The sequence below is a fragment of the Oryzias melastigma genome, linkage group LG19, assembly GCF_002922805.2.
Source record: "Oryzias melastigma strain HK-1 linkage group LG19, ASM292280v2, whole genome shotgun sequence".
Lineage (NCBI taxonomy): Eukaryota > Metazoa > Chordata > Actinopteri > Beloniformes > Adrianichthyidae > Oryzias > Oryzias melastigma.
The window spans coordinates 19,937,737-19,963,144 of record NC_050530.1 but is presented as its reverse complement, the minus strand read 5'-3'; the positions used below and the strand labels follow the sequence as shown (position 1 = coordinate 19,963,144).

General features: G+C 41.4%; 2 protein-coding genes across 4 annotated transcripts; both read right to left on the bottom strand.

Annotated features, from left to right (window-relative positions):
- Window positions 1-105: 105 nt before the first annotated feature.
- ipmkb (inositol polyphosphate multikinase b) lies at window positions 106-18,527 on the bottom strand. The gene is made up of 6 exons (XM_024298154.2): window positions 16,936-18,527; window positions 10,959-11,044; window positions 9,654-9,750; window positions 6,785-6,957; window positions 5,740-5,821; window positions 106-3,381 (listed from the first exon to the last, which is right to left on the bottom strand). The coding sequence occupies exons 1-6, from the start codon at window positions 17,144-17,146 to the stop codon at window positions 2,600-2,602; spliced, it is 1,431 nt and encodes a 476-aa protein (XP_024153922.1). The 5' UTR covers window positions 17,147-18,527; the 3' UTR covers window positions 106-2,599.
- A 133-nt stretch (window positions 18,528-18,660) lies between these two features.
- On the bottom strand, window positions 18,661-25,408 carry tfam (transcription factor A, mitochondrial). Of its 3 annotated transcripts, none has more exons than XM_036217049.1 (7): window positions 25,364-25,408; window positions 23,535-23,668; window positions 22,636-22,706; window positions 22,371-22,520; window positions 20,786-20,881; window positions 19,184-19,240; window positions 18,661-19,109 (listed from the first exon to the last, which is right to left on the bottom strand). In XM_036217049.1, the coding sequence occupies exons 2-7, from the start codon at window positions 23,581-23,583 to the stop codon at window positions 18,816-18,818; spliced, it is 717 nt and encodes a 238-aa protein (XP_036072942.1). In that variant the 5' UTR covers window positions 23,584-23,668; window positions 25,364-25,408; the 3' UTR covers window positions 18,661-18,815. The 3 variants fall into 3 exon arrangements, with proteins under 3 accessions (XP_036072942.1, XP_024153923.1, XP_024153924.1); XM_024298155.2 differs by lacking the exon at window positions 25,364-25,408 and adding an exon at window positions 24,161-24,429; XM_024298156.2 differs by lacking the exon at window positions 25,364-25,408 and adding an exon at window positions 23,938-24,043.

The window sequence follows — 25,408 nt, the reverse complement described above, 5'->3', positions numbered from 1 at the left end:
TTTTGGCCCAAACTCCTGTAAATCATAAACCGCTCACAAGTGGGATGTAAACTTCAATCCATCTTTGTTCCAATGTTTGATCAGATCAATAAAGTTTCATTTGAATGGGATACAAGTGTGTTCGTGTCTTTAATGTCCTCCTGCATGGAAGTGCATATCATCATGATCGCCCCCCCATCTCCAGCAGTCAATGCAAAGGCTCAAAAGGCTCCTCCTCCACCGGGGAAATAAGTGCTGAACATTCATGTTGATCCTTTTGAACAAATGATGACGTTTATTAAAAAAAACTGGAATGTTAAGAACATTTCATACCCTAATCATTTGCTGCTCAGATTAAAACCAAAATCCATGGAATCAAGTTACATTACAAAATATCCAGATATACATATAGTTCATAACATTAGTTTGTGTGCTGGAGAGAACAAAGTTACCAGTTTTGAACTTGAAGCAGCTCCAGTGTGCAAACAGCTGTACGAAATCCAGGAACAGAGAGCAAACGCAGCCGGAGCGTCTGCGCAGCTCATGCAGACGGCCGTCAGGACAGCCCCGACCGCTGCAGGCCTCCTCCTCAGTACGAGCTCCGGTCTGAGCGGTCTGGATGTGGAGATGAAGGCCACGGCGTGGCAGAGATCAAACAGAAATCACATCAAACTCAGGTCATTATGAGAAGACGGTGGAGGGTCATGGTTTGATTCTGAGAAACACAAAGTCGTTGAGCAAAATCCCTCCAGAAGATTCCCCTAAGATTTCAGACTTTCCTTTTCAGTTGAGAGCATCAACAGTTGTTGAGTCAGCGGCGAGGAGCTCCTGATCTGACATCTTCACGGCTGATTGGTGCACACATTCCTACAGCAGAGTCTGCATCTGCACTTCTGTCTTTGGACCGCGCGTCCCAGCCCACTCCAGCCAGAACACAGACGTCCGTTAAAGCTCACGTTAGCAGGGTCATGCTTTCCTTTAGCAGCATCGACTGTCATAAATGACCCACCCAAAAATAGAAGAACATTACTGCAGTTTCTCATCTAATTGAGGCACATTATGCACTTGCATGTAAATATAGACGATGGGCGGCTGTTTTCTCATTCTAGCTCGCCTTTTCAATAAAATAAATCATTTCTTTGATTTAAAAAAAAAAACATAAAAAACTTCAGAGGAATCAGAAGAGCTGCAGAAATGGACTGTTTCTAGTCCTGGAGGCTTGAATCTGTCTGCTTACTCCTTCACTGGAGGATCAACCGAATGTCAGTTTGCATCATTTGATTGTCAAACTTTGAGGGGAAGGAGTTGCCAGATCTGTGGTCCAACTTCCCCTTTTGGACAAGCAGCTCAAAAAACTAAAAACAAAAACCCAGTTTCAGAACCAGAGCTCAAGCACAGACCAGGTCCGGGTCGAGCCTGTTTGGTGAAACCGTAGAGGAAAAGGAGAGCTGATTTGGCAACCGACAAACCCACCGTTCAAACAGCTACGCTCCGGCTCTTGTAGTATAAATCCATGGCATATAAAGTAACTGAAGGTCAGTGTTGATGAGATTAAAGTGTTCATGAGATAAATACCCACTAAAATGATATAAAACATGTTCAACATCAAGCATACAGCATAAGGATTCTCTGGGAGAGAAAGGAATAGTAGCAATCTTAAGAATCGGTAGTACAGTAAATACCTGAGTTACAAACTTGCTGACAGTGTTTTGACCCGCAGAGCAACATGACGATGCAACCAAACACCAGGCTGACTGCAGCTTCCTGTCTGACCCCAAAAACACCAGTTCTGCTGGCTTTCCAGTCCGACAGGAACCTGTAAACATTTACAGCAAATCCAGTTTACATCCATGGACTGTGGAGGGCTGAGGGTGCGGGGGGAGGAATCAACCCAATTACAAATCTAAAAACCTTTAAATCAACTTTTGGGAGAAACATCCATCATGAAAAGCTCCAGTGGAGACTCCCTCACTAAGAGATCTAATGCACAGCTTAAAGTAAACCTGCAACAGAACTGCAGGCCGGTTGGGTTTTAAAGGAGCAGCGGCGCCGGCTCCTGACAGCGGGTGAGCGGGGCTGACGGAGCCGAGAGGCTGCGTTCAGGTGCAGCGTCATGTTGCCTTCACAGGTTAGTGTCTGCTGACAGAGGGTTCAGAGGATGAGGGACGCAGCTGGCTTTCTGGACGGCGTCCGTCCCTCTGCCCCGCCTCCTTTAGGAGGTCAGAGTGGAGGGTCCGTGTCCGTCTCTCTGACCCGCCTCCTTTAGGACGTGGGAGCAGAGACGGACCACATCCGTCCCTTTTGCCCAGACTCCTTCAGGAGGTGGGGTCAGATGGACGGCGTTCGTCCCACTGACCCCGCCTCCTTTAGGAGGTCAGAGTGGAGGGTCTGTGTCCCTCTGACCCCGCCTCCTTTAGGACGCGGGAGCAGAGAGGGACCGCATCCGTCCCTTTTGCCTAGACTCCTTCAGGAGGCGGGGTCAGAGGGACAGCATCCGTCCCTCTGACCCCGCCTCCTTTAGGACGTGGGAGCAGAGAGGGACCGCATCCGTCCCTTTTGCCCAGAATCCTTCAGGAGGCGGGGTCAGAGGGACCTCGTCCGTTCCTCTACCCAGAATCCTTCAGGAGGTGGGGGCAGAGAGGGAGCTCTGGGCGGCGTCACAGAGGATCTGCTCCAGCGCTGTCAGCAGGTTTTTCAGACCATAGATGTATCCTTGATCACAGCTGTCACTCTGGAACACATGAGCGAAATCGATCATCCTCACTTCTACATCAGTGACGTCCCGTCCCCCTTCCCCCTCTGCTCCTCCTCCTCGTCCCGGCTCCTCCCCCCTCTCTCTGTCCTCGTCTTTCCTTTCCAGTTGTGGTTTGGTTTGGTTTCCATTGGCCGAAGCTTTCAGGACCCCCCTCTGCTGCCAGGTGGCGTTGTCTTCCTCCCACAGTCCTGAGTTTGAGCCGCTTGTGATTTCTGGCGTTCCGTCTCCACTGTTGCCATGGAGACACCCCTCCCCACTGCAGCGCTCTCTGGCCTTCATGTATTGGTTGTAGATGGTGGGGGGGCTGCAGTCCCGGGGCACCGCCACCTCAGTGTTGTTGTTGTTCTCAGCGACTCCCTTCTCCTCCACCGTCTCCTCCCTAACGCCTTTCTCCTCCTGGCCCCCGTCAGCCGCCAAAGACAGAGCGGCGCTCTCGTTCACCGCAGGACCAACGGGCAGAGAGCTGTGGAGGGGAGCCGGCGAGGATGAGGAGGGGAGGCCTTCGTAGACGAACAGGAGGGAGCTGGCGTAGAAGACCAGCTTCTGCTGGGACTGGAACCAGTGGAGGATCTGCTGCACTTTACAGATGCTGGCCAGGACGGCGTCCTCCCTCAGACGCACGCCGTTATGGAAGAATCTGGCCAAACCTGGAGATCAGAGGAGTGAAAATAAGCATAGAGACCATGAAGGGGCAATTACATCCATTTGGATGGAAGGACGCCCTCTTTAACATAAGATACAAACAGGAAATGGAAGCAGAACGATAAGGACACAAATCAACAGCCTGATCTGTCATCACTTCCTGTGCGGCGTTCTCACTCTCATTAGGAGCGCCATCAGACCACGGAGGGTTTCAGGCTGTTAGCTCCTCTATCGTCATCTCTGCAACACCTTCCACTCTGTCGATCTGCTGCTGGAGGAAAAGAATCATCAACCAACCCGCTTGGAGTCTGAACGTTTCCCTCCATCAAACTGATGTGAAGAGCGGGAGAACGAACCACACACCAACATCTTCACTTCTATTCGGAAGTTTGAATGATGCATTATGGCAGCACTGAGTTTTACAGACATCAACCTTCCACAGACCATGAAGACGCTCAGCAAAAACTGAACTGACAGTTTAGTCAGTGGAATCTATAGAAGTCTGAGGAATTTTCATCAGACATGTAGAGTAAATGTGAAAATAAATGTGAACTGAGGAGTAAACGGAAAGTAAACGGAAAACCACGACCAGGAAATGTGTCAGAATGACTAACCTCATCAGCATTTTCACTTTGGAAGGAGTTTTTATTAAACATTCTTTCTACTAAAGTTCCATAAGATTCCTTTCATCTAGCTGCAGTACAGAGAGCAGGAAATAACATGTCTTTGTGTCCTGATGCTCCAGTTCAAATCTGAACCTCCTGATGGTTTTGGAACACATCTCAACAACATATTGTCTTTTTTAGTCATTATTTTAGGGAAAAGCCAACATTTCTCAAGATTCTCTCTGAAGAAACTGAGTTCAAACTCTCAGCTTCTACTCTTGTGAAAGAAGACCTGAACAGATGCTTTGGTTGTCACCCCAATTTCTTGATCACAGTTTCACTGTAAAATGTTTTTTTTTCTTTCATTTTACATGAAAACTGATTGATTGATGAAGTATCTTGATTGATGAAAAAGCACCCGTTAAGTATAGATTAATAAAGGGCTACAGAGCCACATGGGGTTCAAATAAAATGTTTTAAAAAGTTGAAAAAGTAACCGTAAAGGAAAAATAAGTAAGAAGAAAAGTAAAAAAAGTAAATTAGCTTAAACTTTATTCATCTCATTGAAGGCCAGAATGAATCATTCAACGAGGATCCTAACGACAGAAGCTGTAATTATCCTTCAATCGCTTGTAGTTTATCGTCATACTGATGCATTTGGACGTAATTTTGAGCTTCATTAATCACTAAAAATCTATTTACTGTCAGTAAACACAGCTAGAATTCAAGCTACGTTTAGTTTAGTTTTGAACAAATTCAAGGTTTTAAAGTGTTCCTCGTGGATTTAATGTACGGTAGGGGTCACTTCATTAGCTCTGATTTAGTTTTTGTTGGTTATATTTATGAATTTGTGACTGAAATGCTCCCGAAAAGGTCAACTAAACAGTTATTTGAATTATCATTGATGACTTTACACTTCCTACTGCATTAACATGATCAAATGCTGTAGGGCGTCTTTTATTTTGAAAGAAAGTCATGCAAAACTTTGTCAAAAGTTAAAAACTATTTAACTTGCTTTTTTTTAAAAACTGTAAACTGAGGACTGAAAGTGAAGATTCAGAAAAGCAAAAGAAAAAAGTTGAAAATTCAAAACAACACCGGTTACTCGTGGATACATTCATTTTCAATTGGTCATTTTTACATTTCTAGTTTTTTTATTCAAGTTTTCAGTATTTTTTTTTTTTTTTACAAATTTCCAGTTTTTTTTTCAAATTTTCAATTTTTTCAAGTTTTCAAGATTTCTTTCAAGTTTTCAGTTTTTTCTCCAATTTTCAAAACATTTCTTTTTATATTTTCAGTTTTTTTTTTCAAATATACAATGTCTTGATTTCAATTTTTTTCAGTTACAATGTCTATTTCTCAAGTTTATAATCTGTTTTTTCGTTCACTTTAAGCTGTTCCTGATTTGACCCCATAGTTTCTCTTCTTGTTTATGTTTTACTTATACAAAAAACAAAATAGTTTATTTAAATGTATCATGTCAATAGCAGAAACATAAATATAAATCAGTATTGTATTTTTCTAAAGACTTGTGACTCCTACTGGGTTTTGGTTGGTGAGAGATCGACCACTAATAGATTTGAATAAAAAGAACAGATTTTTTCATGCGTAAACCGTGGAGCTGAAAGGACAGGAACTTCAAAGACCAACAGAATGAATCAACTGATCACCAAATCCAGCAGCTTGTTCCAAATTTTCCCTCAAAGAACTTTTGCTGACGGTCAGAGACTGAAGTCCCTCATGAAAGCAGACACGTACCGTCTTTCACCGTGTCCTTCACCAGTCCCCGTCCGTAGTGTTGGTCATAGGAGCTGAACGAGTCACTGCACACGTTATATACCTGCAAAGACAGGACAAAGGAAAAAAGAGGATTTTTACTATTTCCTCTAGACTTCTGCTTCTACAAGAACAAACCCAACAGCCCTGGAATCTCTGCTTCTGTCTGCAGATCTGGAAACAAGCGGCTGGTTGTTGTCAGGATGCTCTTCATGTGATGCTGACTGTCCATAACAGAAGAACTAATGACCATCTGGTTCCAATGAAGGGCAGTTTGTTCTGACCCAAATGAAGTTTACAAGAACCTCATGATTTAGAACGAGGTCCCCAAACTGATGGGGGCCGGGGTCGGTTTGTGGGATAACAGAGAAAGTGTAACAATCACAGCCTAAATGTAAACATTTATGGTTTTCCAGAAAGACACACATAACTACATTTGAAATAATTCATTTATGTCATCTTCATTAAAAAAATGATACTAAAACATTGTAAAAACTAGATATATAGCATTACCTGTGATTAATGCTAGTGTGAATGCTGTAAGCTGAATTTGGCCGCTGAAGATGCTAATGCTGATAGCTGAAAACACTGATGTTGATAGCTGAAAATGCTAAAGCTGATAGCTAGCTAAATATTATTGAAATGCAAAATTAGCCAAAAAAAAAAAGAAATCAAAAAAGCTTAAATTACCCAAAATCGCTAGCATGTGGCTAAAAAATTAGCTAAACTCCAAAATAGCCTTGAAATCCTTAGTAACTGCCAAAACAGTTGAAAAAGCTAACATTAAAAAGAGCTGAATATGCTCATAGAAAGTGCTGAAGAACTATAGACGTAAAAAAGAAAACATACGGAAGAAAAATAATAATAATACAGAAATAAAAAAAAAAGTAGGGCCGTAGTTTGGGGACCCCTGGTTTAGAAGACGGACACTGTCTGACAACTTCCTGAGTGCTGAACCGTCGTCGATGAAAACCCTGAATACTAACCGTATATGAGACCAAAAATCAGCCAAATAAGAAGAGCGTACCCTCATGCCGAGGAGCAGGAACCCAATCTCCTCCATGAGCGGGTATTTTTTGATCTGCTGCTCTCGTTTGTCCTGCGAGGCGAAAGGATCGTAGTTCTGCCGGCCCAGTTTAACATCCATGATGCACGGCTTGATGAAGTGACGGGTTACGTCCTCCAGTTTCAGGAACAGGTCTGTTAAAGAGTGGCAGGATGAGTGTGGACGCCCAAAGACCAGAGGACCCGGAAAACAGCATCAGAGTCATCAGTGACGCTTTAACACAAAATCTTTAACATACTGTAAGTTTTCAACCGTTAACACGATCATTCCAGCAGATTCTGAGGGAGAAAAGCAGCTCAACGATCCGTTATTGTGTAAACGGTTGAAAGGTTACAGTAAATCAAAGAACATAATCACCGGCGCCACCTTCACAACATCACTCCTTTGTACACGTTACTGGAAAATGTAGCACATCTTCCAGATTACACCAATAATATTTTCATCTTTTCACATCAAGGCCCCTAAAAATGCTGAAGTTGACAGCTAAAATCACTAAAGCTGATAGCTGAAAACACTGAAGCTGATAGCTAAAAACACTGAAGTTGACAGCTAAAATCACTAAAGCTGATAGCCGAAAACACTGAAGCTGATAGCCGAAAACACTGAAGCTGATAGCTGAAAACACTGAAGCTGATAGCCAGCTAAAATATAAGCTAAATGCTAAATTAGCCTAAAATACAAAACAAAAAAACTTAGGTTAGCCAAAACAGCTAGCATGTAGCTGAAATATTAGCTTAACTTCAAATTGGACAAAAAAAAAAAAAAAAAAAAAAAAAAAACTTAAAAAGGCAGGAATATTATTCCAGAATAAATCAACTTAAACCTTAAATAACCTTCAATATTTTACTCTCTATAAAAATATATTTTTTCAAAATTATATAAGTTAGAAATAAGCTCAAGATAACATCGGGTCATTAATATCAATAAAATAAAATGATCTGGAGGGCCGGACAGAATTACCCGGAGGGCCGAATTCGGCCCCCGGGCCTTGACTTTAACACATGCGCTTGAGCCTCCACTGCTCCAACTTCCATCCTAGACAAACGTTTACATTTGAAGCATTGTAGCATGATAGATCTCATCAGCTGCTTCCTCCACTCTCCTCGAGTTTAACTGGTTCTTTAGGCTTCTTTAAAAAATGATGTAGAGTAGCACAAAAGAGTGTTTGTGAGTCACAGATTCTGAAAAATCCAAGTTTGATCTGTTCTGTTCATCATAGAAAAACTTCAACTGTGCGAGACAGAATGTATATAAGAATCCAGGAAATCACCGTTTGATTTTCAAGGAATTTACATTTAAATTGAACTAAAATTTAAATTTAAATTATACACACGTGGACAAAATTGTTGGTACCCTTCGGTAAATGACAGAAAAACTCACAATGGTCACTGAAATAACTCAAATCTGACAAAAGTAATAATAAATACACATTTTATGAGATTCAAAGATAATCAGACAATACTTTTCAAACATGCTTTAACTGAATTATTTACAAAAATAAAATCATGAAACAGGCCTGAACAAAAATGAAAGTACCCTTAACTCAGCTACATGCTAGCGGTTTTGACTAATTTAGGCTTTTTTCAGTTTTTTGTGCCATTTTGGAGTTTAGCTATTTTTTCAGCTACATGCTAGCTGTTTAGGCTAACCTTTTTTAGACTACTTTGGCATTTAGCTAATATTTTAGTTGGGTATCAGCTATCAGCTTCAGTATTTTTAACTATCAATTCATCTTACAGCATTCAAACTAGCATTATCACAGGTAATGTTATGTATCTAGATCATAATTATGCTAAAATGTATGGTTTTAAACTGTTAAGAATTTAGTTTTAGAGTGTCCACTAAATGCTTATCCTGTTCGGTAGGTGTGTTTTGGAGTTTGGCCCCTCATGTGATGGACTTTGACACCCCTGCTCCAGATCAGTTGTTTTCCACCAGGTAAGATCTGTTTTGCAGCTCCAGGTTGTCAGAGATTTTGTTTTACTTCCATTTTCTAAAAAAATGCTCCAGGCTGCTTCTTATTGCAGATTGGTTCATCTCAGTCTCATTCAGGGGAACTATCTTGTCGCTGGTGTCCTGTGATTTCCTGGATTCGTTTTGACATTCTGCCTCTCACAATTGAGGTGTTTCTGTTTTGAAAATCACAAACCAAACCTCAGCTTTTTAAGAGGGACAACTTCCTGAATCAAAAATGTTTGCCCTGTTGTGTATCAGGTTGTTTACCGTCATTACAACTGAACATTTTACAAGATTCGAACAACTCCAGGCAAATAGAAGAAATCTTGATTCCTGTCCAGAGTCCTGCTGCTGCACACACCTGGTCCAGGTGATCAGCAGCACGTACAAGCCTGGAAGAGGCGGGGCTCCAGGAGACTGGAGCTCCACATGGTTTTGACCGCCTGACCCGCCATTCCAGCTCATGGTTGTTTGCTCAGACCACAGAGTCAGAGAGCCAGAACAGAGGAATTCTGTCTTGTGGTTTCTAGGAATGTAAAAGTTTACAGCCTCACCTTTAAACAGCCACTTGTGAGTTGCCAAGTTTATTAACTCCCACACACCCTGTTGTGTTTACTTTACAGCTAGCATTAAACCTGCAAACCAAACTGATAGTGGGTTGGTTGAACTGGTTAATCATAGACCGGAGCCTAAAGAGTCACTCAAGAGCACACATCAGATTGTGAAGGTGAACAGCACTCATGACTTTCTGGATTTTTTTTCATTCACGTTTGCGTTTAGTGACAAAAACAAAGAATTACAGAATCCTTTGTGAAAAAAGTTTCCATTTTCTGCTAAAAACATTTCACAGTTCAACGTTTGCTCCTCCTCTTACCATGCGGCCTGTCCGGGGTCGACCACGTGCCGTAGTACCTGGGAAGATAGTTCTTGAGCTCCAGAAGACAGGGGTCACAGCAGTCCTCTGCATTCACCTGCGATAAACACACAATCTTGTTTGACTGCACAGAAGCCATCAAACATGGAACATTCTTCTACCTCCAGAATGGACAGATTTTATACACAAAACTTTGGTAAAAGTTTAATCTTTTATGAGTTAAAAGCACATATCTTATGCTGCACAACATTGGTTACTAGCTGTTCAGAACTGCACTGAGATGATCCTGTTTGACACAGACCAGCTTTTATTTTGAAAATAAGTTCACAAAAGAATCACATTTAGAGAGATGCTAGGTTCTTTTTATATTTTTGCTTTTGTTTGTGCCAAAAATAGACATAATTCATATTTATTATTAAAAAAGAAGGTCATGAATGCAGATCCAAATTTCTTAAAGGCTAAAATAAGACTAAGCGGCTCCTTCTAGGTTTAGATCAGTAGAAAACGAGCCCAAATGGCTCCTTAACTGTTAAAGGTTGCCGACCTCCGTGTATTAGTCCGTCACTGAACGATCAGAATGAAGCAGAGCAGTGAGCTAGTGGCCTGCTAACTGTAGCAGCTACGTCTCTACTACAAACTTCTTCAAAAAGGATTTTATGTCTGCTCCTAATTCACAACAGCTTGAATGATGAAACACTAAAAAATACAGTTTTACTTTCTTTATAAATATCCTCAATCATCAGAAAAATGCTACAAGAATGTGATTAAAACACCATTTTCAGAAGAACTCTGTAAATGTTGGACATTTGCAGAGGCCTGCAGTGTTTGGGTCTCTTCTCTGATCTTCACCCAACCCCTGCAGCAGAGCGAGTATCAGAAGGAAATGTCTGAACACAGCTGATGGCATGAAGCTGATATGCAGGGCATGTTCCTTCCTGTGAGCCGCGCTGTGGAGGCGCGGTCGTGTCAGGATGTCGTTGCATCGCAGTTAAGATAAGAGTCAAGTTATTCAGTCATTACAGAAGCTCAGATACGATCGCTCTCAGAGCTTCACACCACAAGAGACCCATTATTGAAATAATAACAGCTTCTCATCTCTGAAGAGACTGAATGCCAACGGCCTTTCTATTCAAAGTGACGCTGGTGAATCTAGTTGCTGAGGTCAAGCAGTTTCCTCTTTTCTCACCGGGCCTGAGCAGACTCATCCTCTGGAAGGACTGCTGACATTCAGCAGACAAACTTGCTCAAACGTGTGTTCAGCAGACACACACCTGTCAGGCCCTGAGAACGTGTGCTTTGTGTTACCGTGTTGTAGAACTGCATTTCTCGAGGACCTCTGGGTGCAGGCTGAACCTGCTTCAGGACCGTCCCGTCCGGGTGCTGCAGTATACCTGCAAGACACAAAGATCTCAGCTAAAGCCACTGATCTGGATGCTGAGAGGGTGGGGGTGCCCTCGCCTTCTCCAACGGTGACTAAACTGATGACCAGTCACGGTTTTGTTGAGTTTAGTGTGTAGTTTTCTCCCAGACAGCCATGTGTATTTGTGGTCTAACTGACTCTGTCAACAGAAAACAGCACAGAGGCTGCAAACCTGTTCTTGTTCTTTAAAAAAAAGCTCAGTTTGCACTTAAAGGGAACTGCTGGGACAGCAGAGGATGAAATGACAACCAAACAGCAGCCGCTACAGCTCACAAACAACCAGACGACAGAGGAGAACCAAACAGAAGACTGAATTTGGAAAGACGAAGCGACAGGGTTCCTTTCACAGCAGCAGAAACGTTCTCCATATCTGGTGTTTCTACAGTGTCTGGAGAACGTTGGATTGTTCCCCGAGCAGTCAGGAACATAAAATAAAGAGCTCTGAAAATATTAGGGATATAACCATTTACTTTTCCCACCATCCAGTTCAGACCTCCATTATAGGGTCAGGGTTTTGTTTCAGTTCAATTTATGATTTTTATATTACAAAAAAAAAACCTCAGAAAAAAGAAAAATCTGTTAAAAGTGTTACTAAGTGGGTAACAATGAAGGAAAACATTTCAGTCAGCTTTTACTTTCTGTGGTGTCATAAAATAATAAATAATTCTTAAAAGTAGCACTTGTATCATATATTCAAATAGGGCTGCCACAATTAGTCGTTACTTTATATTATATGGAGTCAGAGTGTAGTAAAATTGAAAATTATAATAGCATTCTGCTAGATTTTTGGACTATTTTGACATTTACTAAGATTTTTTTAGGCTATTTTGGAGTTTAGCTAAGATTTCAGCTACATGCTAGCTGTTTTAGCTAAAAAAAATTTTAAGGGTAATTTGGCATTTAACCAATATTTTAGCTGGCTATCAGCTTCAGCATTTTCAGCTATCAACTTCAGCATTTTCAGCTATTAACTTCAGCATTTTCAGCTATCAACTTCAGCATTTTCAGCTATTAACTTTAGCGTTTCCAGCTATTAACAGCTATCAACTTCAGCGTTTTCAGCTATCAACTTAAGCATTTTCAGCTATTAACTTCAGTGTTTTCAGCTATCAGCACTAGCATCTTCAGCGGTCAATTTCAGCTTACAGCATTCACACTAGCATTATCACAGGTAATGCTATATAGCTAACTTTTAGTCAGTAAAAAAAAAAAAAAAGAATTTCCCCACCCCCGTGGGATTAATAAAAGTATCTTGAAGGAAATCGGAAAAAATAACTTAGTCTGATTAGTCAACCATTAAAATAATTGTTTGTGTCAGCCCTATATTCAACATAAACATACTGTATACAGTAGAGATGTAACGATTCAGATTTGTGGTGTAACATAACAGTTTGGTTATAAACTGAGAATTGTAGCATCCTAAGTTAATATGTTTATTTTGGACGTAGAATCTGATTTTTTACATGGGAGTTTGGGGAAACTGCCCCAAGTGGTCTTCTGAGGAACTGTAACAGCTGGTCAGTCCTGGTTTGTGTCAAACTCGGTAACAGAGGGTGGAGACTTGGTCCTGACATCATCCTCTTCTTGCTGTTGTTTTAGTCACTAGGATGGAGTTTTGAAAGAGTTCCTTCATCGAGACCTGCTGGTGTTTGCTCAGACATGTCTGCTCATCATCCTCACGTGTGCTTCTGTCTTCCTTACAGTCTGTAAAAATGTTTACCGTAACCAGTTCCTGACAATTCAGAGTGATTTCAGGAAGTTGAAGATAAGAATTTGTCACAGTTTAGTTTATGTTACGCCTGTGGGCGAGGTGGACTAGGAAGTGATGACTGGGTGGTTTCCTCCATCAGTCAGGTCAAGTGAGCACGTCTGTGGAGCAGAAACGCAGCAGCAGCAGTGCAGCCAGGGCTTCACACTGATGCACGTCCACACTCGAACCCTCTGATCTCCTCACCTTCCAGTCACCTGGAGGTCTTTTGCAGCCAGATTCATTGTAGCTATTGAACAAGGTTCTTGGGCGTTTCTGCAGCTGATGTTTAACGTCCTTCTTATAGAGAAGAAATCTCAAGTGATTAAAAATGAAAACTCTGAAGATGTTCCAGATGATCTTCAAAGAGATGGATGTGACTGATTTATCTCTCGAGCACCATGGCTGGGTATTTACATAAGTATTTACATCATTTTTAAGATGTTGCATTTTTCTGAGTGTAATGGTCTCTGGGTAAAATCTCACATGTCCCAGGAATGGATGGACCAAAGACCAAGTCTCCAGTATTATTACATTTTTTAGGAAGATTTTCTTCTCAAATTCCTAATTTTTCAGTCATTTTCAAGCGTGTTTTTAGCATCTTCCTATGTTTTTATTTTCCATTTTTCATTTTTCAACATCACAGTTGAAAATAAAAATAACTACCAGTACTCTAATGTATCACGTGTTGTCATATTTTGATCCATTTTCTGACAAATACCTTTTATTGGGTATATTATATCAGGTAAAAATGACCCAGCAAAAGCTCAGCGCCCCCCAGAGACGGCTCTAATATGGGGATATCTGCACAGAAATTCACTCCAAAACGAATGAAGTGTTCCTTCATAAAACAAAGAGCTTCTGTGTTAAAGGCTGAAAGACTAAAGGTCACAGAAAGTGTGAAATCCACAGAGCAAACCAAGACGCAGCAGCAACAGAGGAACTGAACGAGCTTCTGACGAGCCGCTGCACCACAGCCGTCCTGCTAACATTTCAGGTACAGGAGGCCTTTGACCTCTAACCAGGATAAATGGTTACATGCAGTATTGGAAGAAATGAGGGTGAAGGTGAAGACAGGCGTCCCGAACACACCTTCACATTCAGACAGGTGCTCCTGGATACAGATGTGACAGACGGTTTACGGTCACGTGGAGGCAGACGGCCTCTCACAGCTGCTCTTTGTCTTGACCCTGATGAATGATTAACTGCTGTGTACATGGAACTAAAACGGAGAAACCGCTGCTATCTGCACAGCACCTGTGAAACTAGAAGATCTCGTTTGGCCTGATGACTAACGAGCCCCTCCCTCACTGTTTGCCCATTGATGAGCGGCGAGAGGAGGAGTCTCACAGAACCGCTGTGATTTGGACCCACCGCAGGCTTTGACAGATGGGATTGTTTGGTGGGATTCAAAGTGTTAGATCCTTTCTGATCCCCTCAGACTACAGGAGATCAATGAGTAATAGAAAGAGGAATTTATGTGAGAAGAGAAACTTGATACAGAGAATAAAAATGAAACGGTGAAACGAAGTCCTGCAGCCCCTTGTCTAGTACTGCCACGATTAGTCAACTACTCGATGACTAATCGACTATTAAAATAGTTGGCGACTAATTTAATAGTCGATTATTGTTTACTTTATATTCCATGGAGTCAGAGTGTAGTAAAGTTGAACAAAGTTGTGAATGTTCAGCACCAAAAATGCACTTTTTTATATTTGAGTCAGTGAGACCAAAACTTTCCTTTATATGAGGCGTTTTAGGCTATTTTGGAGTTTAGCTTGTATTTAAGCAAAGGGTTAGCTTTTTTTGGCTAATTGACATCTACTGAGGTTTTTAGGCTAATTTAGAGTATAGTTAATATTTTAGCAACATGCTAACGTTTTTGAAAAATTTAATTTACTAAAGAATTTTAGGCTATTTTGGAGTTTAGCTAGTGTTTAAGCAAAGGGTTAGCTTTTTTTGCTAATTGACATCTACTGAGGTTTTGGGGCTATTTTGGAGCTTAGCGAATATTTTAGCAAAACACTAAATATTTTTGCAAAAGTAGCATGTATTAGGGATTTTGTAAGCAATTTTACAATAACATTTTAAGAAATTGATGTCACTTCAGCACTCTTTCATAGTTCTTTGATAAAATTTCTAGTCTTTTAGCAAATTTAACATTTTGCTAATAGCTTTAGCATTTTCAGTAAATCCCTGCAGCAATAAAGTCAATTGCGTCACCATTTTCAGTAAACAGCTTCAGCATCTTCTTTCAGCAAAAAGCATTCACACTAGCATTGTCACAGGTAATGCAGCTATTCTAGTTGAATCTTGTTTTAATCCCAGAAACTAATGAAGGAAAGAAGCTGCACGATTAATTAAAAGTTTAATAATCTTCATTGTCTTTATTTTTAGATAGTTTACAGCTAATGATGGTTAAGGTGTGTGTTTTACATCCTCTTTGCACATGACCTGATTCGTCGACTAGTCTGAAAAAAGAATCTGATGAGTGGACTATTAAAATAATCGTTTGTAGCAGCACTACCCTCATCTACAGCTCAGTTATCTCAGTCTGCAGGCACAGATGTTCAGTCACATCAGACTAAAGCTGTTTGAACAACAAGTGGGGGAAAAAAAACAGTAAAATAATGACGCTAAGCCGGCGGGATCACGCCGTCCGCATCCAAGCACCTCCAGACTAAAGAGAAGAAAGTTGACATGATTCTAAAATACAGAAACGGTTGTAGTTGATTCATCAAACTGTCAGCAGATGGAGAGAAGGTGGAAAATCCTCCTCTGCTCCTTCCAGCTCTTTGTAATTGTGTTTACACTTCTAATCCTGAACGCGGTGCCTCCTGAACACATCCTTTAGCCGATAAAATCATCGGAAAAGTGTGTTTACATGCAGCCTCATTCTTGGTGCGAGATAGGAACATTGAAACGCTATAGATCATCATCACATAACTGTTCTGCCAGCCCTGATAAGCTGAAAGAGGCAAAGAAGCTCAGCCTGGAGCGGTTCTGGATCTGGTTCTGAGCTGCTGGGACTTTCATTCGGTCTCTGGTTGGCTTCCATCCAAACTGCCACAACTTTTGACTCGCCTAAATAACAGAGTCCAGTCCACAGGTGACTGGATCCAGGTTCTGACCTCTTCTACCAACATCTGGAAAAGAACAGGTCCTCAGTTCTGGGAGGAGATGCTCCAGTGGAACGAGTCCACTCAGGAAGGTCCACTCTGTGGCGTACAGAACACAGAGGAAGCAGGAATGGAGAGACACAGGACCTCTGAAGAACTCCGGAGAAGGAGACATGTTCTCTGGGGGAGGAGTCACGCTTCAATCACAACCTGGTGGAAAGTCTGGGTATGGCAGTTGCCATAGAAACAGTATTTAACTAAGTGCATCTGGCAAGTATGAAGCTCGGTGGAGGGAGGATTATGGTGTGGGGTGGCCTGTGAGGCCTGTTGCTTGGCCCCTGAGATCAAGAGAAAGGAAGTCTGGATGCTTCAGCAGACCAGGCTTCAGGGTCCATTTGACAGAGCACTTCCTGTTCCAACACGCCTGAACACCAGCAGAAAACATCAGGACACGGACCAACCTCCTGATGAGGAAGAACCTGACAGAACAGCTCTGAGGACAGCGAGCCGGACCTTCAGTCCAACCGTCAGAGCTCACTAACTCTTCCAAAGCTTCCAGATCATGACTCACATTATGTCACCAAAGTTCATGTAACTCTAAGTCCTGACAGCCTGATTGTGGTTAGGTCTCCTGCAGACAGCTGATGTTATGTGTGGATCATGTATGGATCCTGTGTGGATCATGTGTGGATCTTGTGTGGATATTGTGTGGATCTTGAGTGGATCTTGAGTGGATCTTGTGTGGATCTTGTGTGGATCTTGAGTGGATCTTGAGTGGATCCTGTGTGGATCGTGTATGGATCCTGTGTGGATCACATATGGATCTTGTGTGGATCGTGTATGGATCTTGTGTGGATCGTGTATGGATCCTGTGTGGATCGTGTGTGGATCATGTATGGATCGTGTGTGGATCATGTATGGATCCTGTGTGGATCGTGTATGGATCATGTATGGACAGTGACCCGTGCAGAGTTCCTGTCCGCGCGCGCTTCTCACCTCCTATGTGAAATCCGAACTTGTGTCCCGCCACTTGATGGGAGAGGGGCACGCAGCCGTTTAGGTTCGGCGGGTCCTGCGGTTCTGTGCCGGGGTCGCCTCCGGAGATCCGGGGGACAGAGTCGAGCCCAGCAGCGGAACCAGGAGCCAGATCCAGTTTGCCCAGCGCCACGGAGGACTCCATCATCCGGTGATGCTGAGTCCTCGACATCTGACAGAGCGCGGGAGCCGCGCGAGGCACAACTAAAGTCCAAATGTGACGATTCAGATGCTGCCTTTACATAAGCGGCGGGCGGTCACAAACCCCTGTGTTCGGTCCAGAGCGACCGGCACCGCGGGTTCGGCTGCGTTCTGTTCGTGACGGACTGCGGGGGTGTCGTCGTGCGCCGCTGGGCTCGGCTAAAGCCCCGCTCTGGAGCCCTGGAGCTGATTCAATGATTCTCAGATGTGGAGCAGCAACACAAATTCATCCGGGACACATCCCACTTCCTGCCGCGGGGAGCATGCGCAGACCGAGCACGGCTTCTGCTCAGCGGTGTTGCCAGGTTGCCAGAAAGCGTCAACGTTTTACAGCCCAAAAGTCATCTAAATCTGCTGGACTCATCCTAAAAAAAGCTTATTCGTGATCAACTATCAGTGATTAATCATTCATTATTTATTACTAACGGATTTTATTTCCAGTCTAAGACATTTTAATGAATATACATCTGTCATTGTTGCATTCAGTCAGAAACACAACAATGGACTCCCACTGAACTATACTAACAACATGAGCTCAGGTATGCTGTACCCCCCACACCCCTCTAAATAAAAAAATAAACAAATAAAGAAAAAAATTGTGCAAATTAAGTACTACTAAACCATATATTATTAATAAAATATGCTCATTATTATCATGATCAAAAGTGGAAAATGTTTTGGCAATTTCACTTTTTATGAATTACCATGAGGTCAAATATTGGGAAAACTCTGTATAAAACATTAAAGAGAGCTTTGATTTTTAATTGATTCTAGTTGTTTTTAAAGTAGCCTGTTAAAGCATTGAAAACAAAATCAAATGACTTATCACTTGAGATTACTCCAAGTGGACATGTTTGTTTTTTTCTAGTTTTGTGCAACACCAGCATTAAAAACCTTTAAAAAAGTATCACAAAAACACAGATGTATTCCTGCCCGTCTTACCTGGTGTCTTTCCAGTGCAGTTTTATGTAAGATCCAAACACTAAATTAACATTAGACAAACGGGAAAGACATTACATTACATATGATTTTCAGGTTAAAAATGATTAGAATCGTACATTGAAATTGCGTTTACAGAACAGATTAATGAACATATTTATTTTATGAATTGTTCTTGATGGTGAGATCGATGACCTCTGACCCCATGTTCCTGCTTAAAGCAACCTCAGATCATGTCCACCTGCTCAACCTTTGCCTGCACATTCAGAACCACTTTTTTTCTGTGTGGACTGCAGGTTTAAAACGTGAGAACAGTTTTAATGTCCAAAACATCGAGTTTAAATAAAAATATGTTTGAAAATATTTTAAAAGGACATAATGAGAGTAAAGGTATATTTCCTTCAACCCAACAAAGGTATGTTGGGATCACTCATGTCTGCCTGACAGAAGTCTGGAGACTTCATCATGACAGTTCTCCAGTTTGGGATCAGGATTCATCTGCCGATTGTTCTGAAGTCTGACTGTTGTCACTGAGAACACACAACATAGACAAAGAGAAACTTTATTTCTAACTCTGAAGCTGTTGAGTACATAGCTATGTCCTGCAGGACGGATACAAATGACAAAAGAAGAGAGGAAATAAAAGTTTAGGACAGCTGTGGATCACCAGATATGAAGTGTCCTGAGAATCCTCAACATCTTCACACTTTCTTGGTGGAGCCTTTTCGGACAGTTTTTGCAGAGCTGCTTTTCACCTCTCTGCTAGCGGCTTTTGACTTTGGTGTTGCTGCGGTCTTCTTGGCCGGTTTAGCTTTGGTCGCCTTCGTTTTCTTCTTGGCGGCGGCTGCTGCTATTCGAGCAGCAGATCTTCTCTGCGATGTCAGCGTCTGATCCCGGAGGAGGTCTTCTCGTCCGATCTCCAACATGTGGTCCTCCCAGGACTTCATCTCGTTCTTGTAGCGGATTTTGTCATCTTCGGCGAGCTGCATGTACACCTTTGAGGTGGAGCAGAGGGAGTCAGTACAGGGACGTGCACCTGAGCGCTCTGTCCAGAACTCTGTGAACAGACCTGTTTCTGGTTGCTGAACAGACTCCTCCAGTCATCCATCAGAGACTTCATTTTGGCCTGAAGAACGAGCAGAAACAGTTTTTTTTTTAGCAATTTAGCTCCAGCTGTGCTGATTACATAACAGGGAGGGTAGCTGAAATATTAGCTAAATGACAAATTAGCCTAAAAAACTGTAAAGCCCAATAAGGCAAATTTTCTTTGTGATTTGGGGATATATAAATCTAATTGAAATGAAATGAATTAAAAAGTCTATGTGGTTCTCCATCTGATAGTGTGTGGGGGGGCGGGCCAAATGTGTTGGCGGGCCTGATCCGGTAATTGATCTATATCAATGTGATGAAAGGTTTTTAATTGATTGCAACATTGTTCAGTTGAGAAATAAACCCAAAAGCGTCCTAAAGTAAATCTAGAAATTTGTTTGTGTTTTCTTGAGCAATTCCTGCATTGTCCTTCAGCAGAAACTCCACTTTGACTTCAGACCAACAAACGCCTTCATTGTCATGTCTGTTTGTCCTGATCTGAACGGTCTCAGTCTCTGCTGTACTCGTTTTATGACTGACACAACCAGAAGGTGTTTATTCAGGTTTTGTTGTAAGGTCTAGAGCAGGAGTCTGTAACCTGCAGTTTCGGAGCCACATGTGGCTCTGTGAAAAGTTTAACTGTAAAAAGTCAGTATTAAAGTGAAAAAAATAAAACTTGATTCAACTCATATGCGAACAGTTAAAGGACATTATGCTTTTTGGCAGATTTTTTAGTGCTGGAATTTCTATTTTTAGACAAATTCAAGGATTTTAAGTATTTGTAAACTGTAAAACTGTCACTGAATTAGCTCTGATTTAGTTCATTAGATTTCCACATTTTTGTCTGAAAATGAAAATCTAGTGATTTGCTGTATTGAGATGATCCTATGTATCACAGGGTGTCTTTTATTTTGAAAGGAAGTCATGTGGAATTTCTGGCAAAAATTAACTATTTCAAGTTTAAAAAAAAAAAACAGCTTGATTTTATTTTGCCAAAAAAAAGTTTGCTTATAGTTATCATAATAGTAACATTTATAATTTCCGGATAAGTGAATGACTTAGTGGCTCCTGTTGGGATGTCGAGAAAGAATTGGACCAAATGGCTCTTTAAGTGTTGAAGGTTGCAGACTCCTGGTCTAGAAAGACAAGATCAAATGTACTGATCCCTACGTGGGAAAAGGCAATTGTTCAAACAAGTGTGGGATCGGGCATCGAGGTGCAAAAAAAATAAAAAAATTAAATAAAAAAATTATGCAGCTCTTAGAGATCTCTCATTATATACATTCTTCTGTCTGAAGAACAGAATCAAACAAATAATTCCTATATTAAGGTCAGACAGACACCAACAGATAAAATTAAATATTTTCTTAAAAAATATGGGAATTTTATTTTTTTAGCCATAACGCCCAGCTATAATTCCTGATGTGATTTTAAAAATATCTCCTGAGTGACATCTCTGCAAGATCTCAGCGTGGGAGGAGCTTATCCGCCTGGCTACAGGCTGAGGATGGAGATTTTCCCAATGGGTAAAAGTATCAGAGATGTTAGCCGTGAGACTAAAGCTCAAGCATGCGTGTTTGACCGGGGTCGTGGTCCCTCTGGCCTCCTCAAAGTGCTCCGACATGAAGATGTTGAAGGCAGAGCGAGGGCGTTTGGGCTTTCCCAAGCTGGTCAGCTCCTGCAGGACACAGAATAAAACATGTTTATCACATCCTCACACATTATGTTTATATATATATTTGAAGTGCCTCTGTAACACACAGTGCAAGAAAACAGGGCATCTATGTTTAATTTCATCTAATTTCAAAGTCCCATTTGTGTGCTTTGGATAATAAAAAAGTCCACTGAGGAAAATGAAAAAGACTTGGGGATGTCACAAAAATGCATTTAATTCAAAGCTAAACTAAAAGAAGCACATGAAGGTGAATGTAAACAGTTTGATTAAAGACCGTCCTGAAAACAATGAGCTTCAATATCAATGGCTGCAGAAACTGAAGGCACAGCCTAAAACGCCACCTACTGGTGGAGATTATATCACTACAAGCAGCTAAAGCTTAACAAATGTGGTTCTATTTAGTGTTTAACCCTTTAACACCTGAGGCACATGTGTCAAAGACAAGGCCCGGGGGCCGGATCCGGCCCTCCAGGTAATTCTATCTGTCCCTCCAGATCATTTTATTTTATTATTATTAATGACCCGATGTTACCTTGCGCTCATATCTAACTTGTATCATTTTGACCAAATATATTTTTATGGAGAGTAAAATACTGAAAGTTATTTAAGGTTTAAGTTGATTTATTCTTGAATAATATTCCTGCCTTTTTATTATTCATAATTATGTTAAAAAGTTACAGTTTTAAAGTTTTAAAAATTGTCATTCTGACAGCTTTTTGGCCTATTTTGGCATTTACTAACAATTTTTAGGCTATTTTGGAGTTTAGCTAATAATTCAGCGACATGCTAGCTGCTTTGGGTAATTTTTTTTTTTTTTTAAGAAAACATCTATTCACACTTAATTTTCTAAAAACCTGCAGCCAGTGTTAAACTTTTTTCTTATTCCCACAGACCCAGAGTAAAGGGGTTAAGGTTAGGATTATGGTTATGGTTAGAGTTAAACAAGCAAATGTTTCCTGAATGCTGCTGTCTCTGCAGCGCACGGCTCCACCAGGGGATGGGTCAAATGTGGAGAACACATTTACACATTTAGGACAGTGACAGTTAATGGGACTATAACTTTAAGTTTAAATATGTGCGGCCAACAACAAAATCCAGCCTTGGACACACTTAAAATGCGTCCGGCCATGCAGGAATGCAATCTTTGCTGCACGTACTATGTGTGACCAATGAATTTCCATCACTTTCTATGCTAAATACGTGGGAATTAAATCATTTTTTTAGGCTACCTTGGAGTTTAACAAATATTTACATGCTAGCAGTTTTAGCTAATTTAGGCTTTGTTCAGTTTTTTAGGCTATTTTGAAGTTTAGCTATTTTTTCAGCTACATGCTAGCTGTTTTGGCTAACCTACGGGCTTTTTTTGTTTGTTTTTTAGGCTAATTTTGCATTTAGCTATTACTTTAGCTGGCTATCAGCTTCAGCGTTTTCAGCTATCATCTTCAGCGCCTAAATTCAGCTTAGGATGGGATGTTCCCGTGGATCCTCTTACCCTCTTCTTTCGGATGGCTTTCCGCTTGGACATCCTCTGCTTCCTCTCCACAGCCTGCTGCTGGAGCTGGGCTGGAGTCAGCTGGGACTGGTACTTCTGGAGGTCCAGCTTGAACTTCTGCATGTCCCGCTGCATGGCCTCCTGAAAAGGCTAAGGAGACACAGCCCAAGCTTTGGTCACCATGATGCACAGGTGGAGCTGTGCTCGGCTGTTTTCAATAAAGGAGAAATCAAAACAAATGAAGCTGAGAGAAAAAGAAAAACACCTTCTTCTGCTCGGGACTCAATACTCTCCACTGCTGGGCGATCCTCCTGATGATGTCTACTGGTTTGATCTCTGAAGGCAGAGGAGTGAGACAGTGGAGCAGCATTAGTAAGCATCACCTGTAAAGGTTCAAGAGTGTTCAAACAGTTGACTGGTGATGAAAAAAGCCGAACTTTATTGCAGAGGTCTTTCATCTAAATCTTCTGCACCTTTATTTTGTCTCTACAATCAATTAATAAATCAATTTCCCTGTCGTGGTATCAATTAAAGTTCTATGCTTCTGTTTATCCAACTAAAATCAAACATTAAAACATAAAAATATACATGTCCATTTTACAATCTTTTCCCTCCAAATCTCTTTTTCACTACAACACTTAGTGTTTTTGTCTTACTTTCCCAGGTTCATTTTTTGCTTGTGGTAGTAAAGGAATTGGGTTTCTGGGATATAGTTTTGGTTTTAGCTCCTCAGGCTGTGCAGCTTCATCTTTACACCTAAAACTAGCAAATCCAGGAGGAAAACATCAGGAAACTGAGACAAGATGTCCATGACAGCCTCAGTTCGAGTGTTAAAGCAGCCATACCATGAAAAAACAACTTTTTGAGCACATCCGGCCCCCGGGCCTAGCTTGACTTTGACAATGTGATCTAGGATGATGTCATGAAGGGGACTGCAGCCACACAAAGCTCAGGCGGGGTTGTTTTACTTCCGGGTAGGAAAAGACTCACAAAAATAACTCATATTTCATAAATAATTTGTTTTTAGTGTTCAAAATGTATTATATGATATAGTTCACTCTGAAAAGGCTGAAGAAAATCATGGTATGGCCCCTTTAAGGCTGTGTTGCATTGGGAGTCTGCATTTCTAAAGGTAGGATCCCCCATGCTGCAGCAGGTCAGTACCTGGGTTTTGTTGGACCACAGCTGGTTTCTGCTGCATGACAAATCTCATGTATCCGTTCAAAGGTCTCTTTGGAGGGCCGCTGGCCTGAGACGTCAGGCATTTCCCCGGGCTAGTCTTCGCCGCTGCGAGGGACCTGACAGGAGCAGCAAACGCATCATTTTACTCTCTCTGCACAGATAACGCTGAACAGAACAGAACACAAACATTGATATTTGACTAAACTCCATGCAGCTCGGTATCAACAGAAAACAAAACACCATGCATTGCCCCCAAAAAGAAAGGAGAATAAATCAGTGATAGTGGTGATGGATTTTTCTATTCTACTTTCAGCTGCCCCCTTATGCATCTCCTCCACATTCATGAACCTCCTCTTTGGTCTTCATCACTGTTCCCTACATTTACCTGATCATCTACCCTGATCTGATCCTCTGATTCCCTCCTGATCCATCCCGATCAGAGAACCTAAACATCCTCCTCTCTGCTTCCTCCAGCTCTCTCCACACAAAACCACACATGCACATTAAAAAACTGCACAGTAAATACAAAGTTTCCATAATCTCAGGCGTCGTTTTCGTTGCAACAATCTACCCTGCTCTGCAGTCCTCGTGCGGTCCTGCAGGGTTACCTGAGGAAGGGGTTGGAGCACGAGAAGGCGCTGAATGAGCGAGCTAGCAGGCTAACGGCTGCAGGCACGGAGCTGAGCGGAGCCATGCCGGGGTCAACAGAGGTCACGGGGGGTCAGACGAAGGTCTGCGGAACCGGGACTCAGTCTACGACCGTCTCTGCGCGAATGGACTGAAGGACTTTCTCCGGTCTCCCTGTTGACATTTAACGGTGTCGCTAACGGCGCCACAAGCCAGCCGCGGTGCATTGTGGGACCGGATGCTCACCAAAACTTTTTTCTGTTTTATTTATTTATTTATTTTTGTAGTTCTATCAGTCAGTGGTTGAGCCTCATGTATTCAGATTATTTACTCAAAAGTAGACAAATGTAATGACGTTTCCAATTTTCGTTGAAGGTTTGTGCTGTAAAGATATTTTTGAATAAAAAAATAACGTATTACGATGGTAGTAATCACTTTCATCATATAAAACTATTCTAAAATGATTTTATTGCGTCTTTAAATCTAAAAAGAAATATTTACAGCATGACGTCATAATGTACGTCAGAAGGATGCGACTGTAAAGCAATGCGTCCGATCCGTTTTATTTTTTTAACTGAACAACTACACACTACAGAACAAAACATGGCTTGAAATTACAGCACAGAGTTTTTGACATCGTTACAATCAAACAGAAGGGACGATTGCAGCATTAAACAACAAAACAGAATCAGACAAAAAATATTAATAGAGAAATATCTGAGCAAAGTGGGACAAACAACAAAATCACAATTGTAAACAAGGGAAGTTTTTAGTTAGTCATATATTGTTTTAATTTTTAGTTGCTTAGGGAGCTTCAAATATTCCAAATATAACTTCAATTTGTTTATTTAAAAAAGTTATGTAACTCTTCCGATCCAGAGCTAAAACATCTGTTAAATACGGTGGCCGGGAAGTGCAAAACAATAATACATTTACCAAAACACTTTCACAAGTTTGACTGAAACACTTTTACAATTTTATCAAAACACTTTTACAATTTGACCAAAACACTTTTACAAGTTTAAAAAAAAACTTTTACAATTTTATCAAAACACTTTTACAATTTCACCAAAGCACTTTTACGAATTTGGCCGAAAAACTTTTACGAGTTTGCCCGAAACACTTCTACAATTTCACGAAACAATTTTACAACTTCACCGAAACACTTTTACAAGTTGGTTTACCTGGCTCAGCAGGCCAATCAGCAGCAGAAGGTTCAGCTGTGCAGC

Bases quoted from the DNA above. Each gene is read 5' to 3' on its own strand.
- ipmkb (XM_024298154.2), bottom strand. From the start codon at position 17,146: ATGTCGAGGACTCAGCATCACCGGATGATGGAGTCCTCCGTGGCGCTG. The intron at 9,751-10,958 runs GTAACACAAAGC...TGTTTATCGCAG, and splicing joins AAATGCAGTTCTACAACACG to GTGAATGCAGAGGACTGCTG. The intron at 5,822-6,784 runs GTACGCTCTTCT...CTGTCTTTGCAG, and splicing joins TCCTGCTCCTCGGCATGAGG to GTATATAACGTGTGCAGTGA.
- tfam (XM_024298155.2), bottom strand. From the start codon at position 24,246: ATGGCTCCGCTCAGCTCCGTGCCTGCAGCCGTTAGCCTGCTAGCTCGC. The intron at 22,707-23,534 runs GTACTGACCTGC...CTCTGCCTTCAG, and splicing joins TGTGGTCCAACAAAACCCAG to AGATCAAACCAGTAGACATC. The intron at 19,241-20,785 runs GTCAAACACGCA...CTCGTTCTTCAG, and splicing joins CCAGAGGGACCACGACCCCG to GCCAAAATGAAGTCTCTGAT.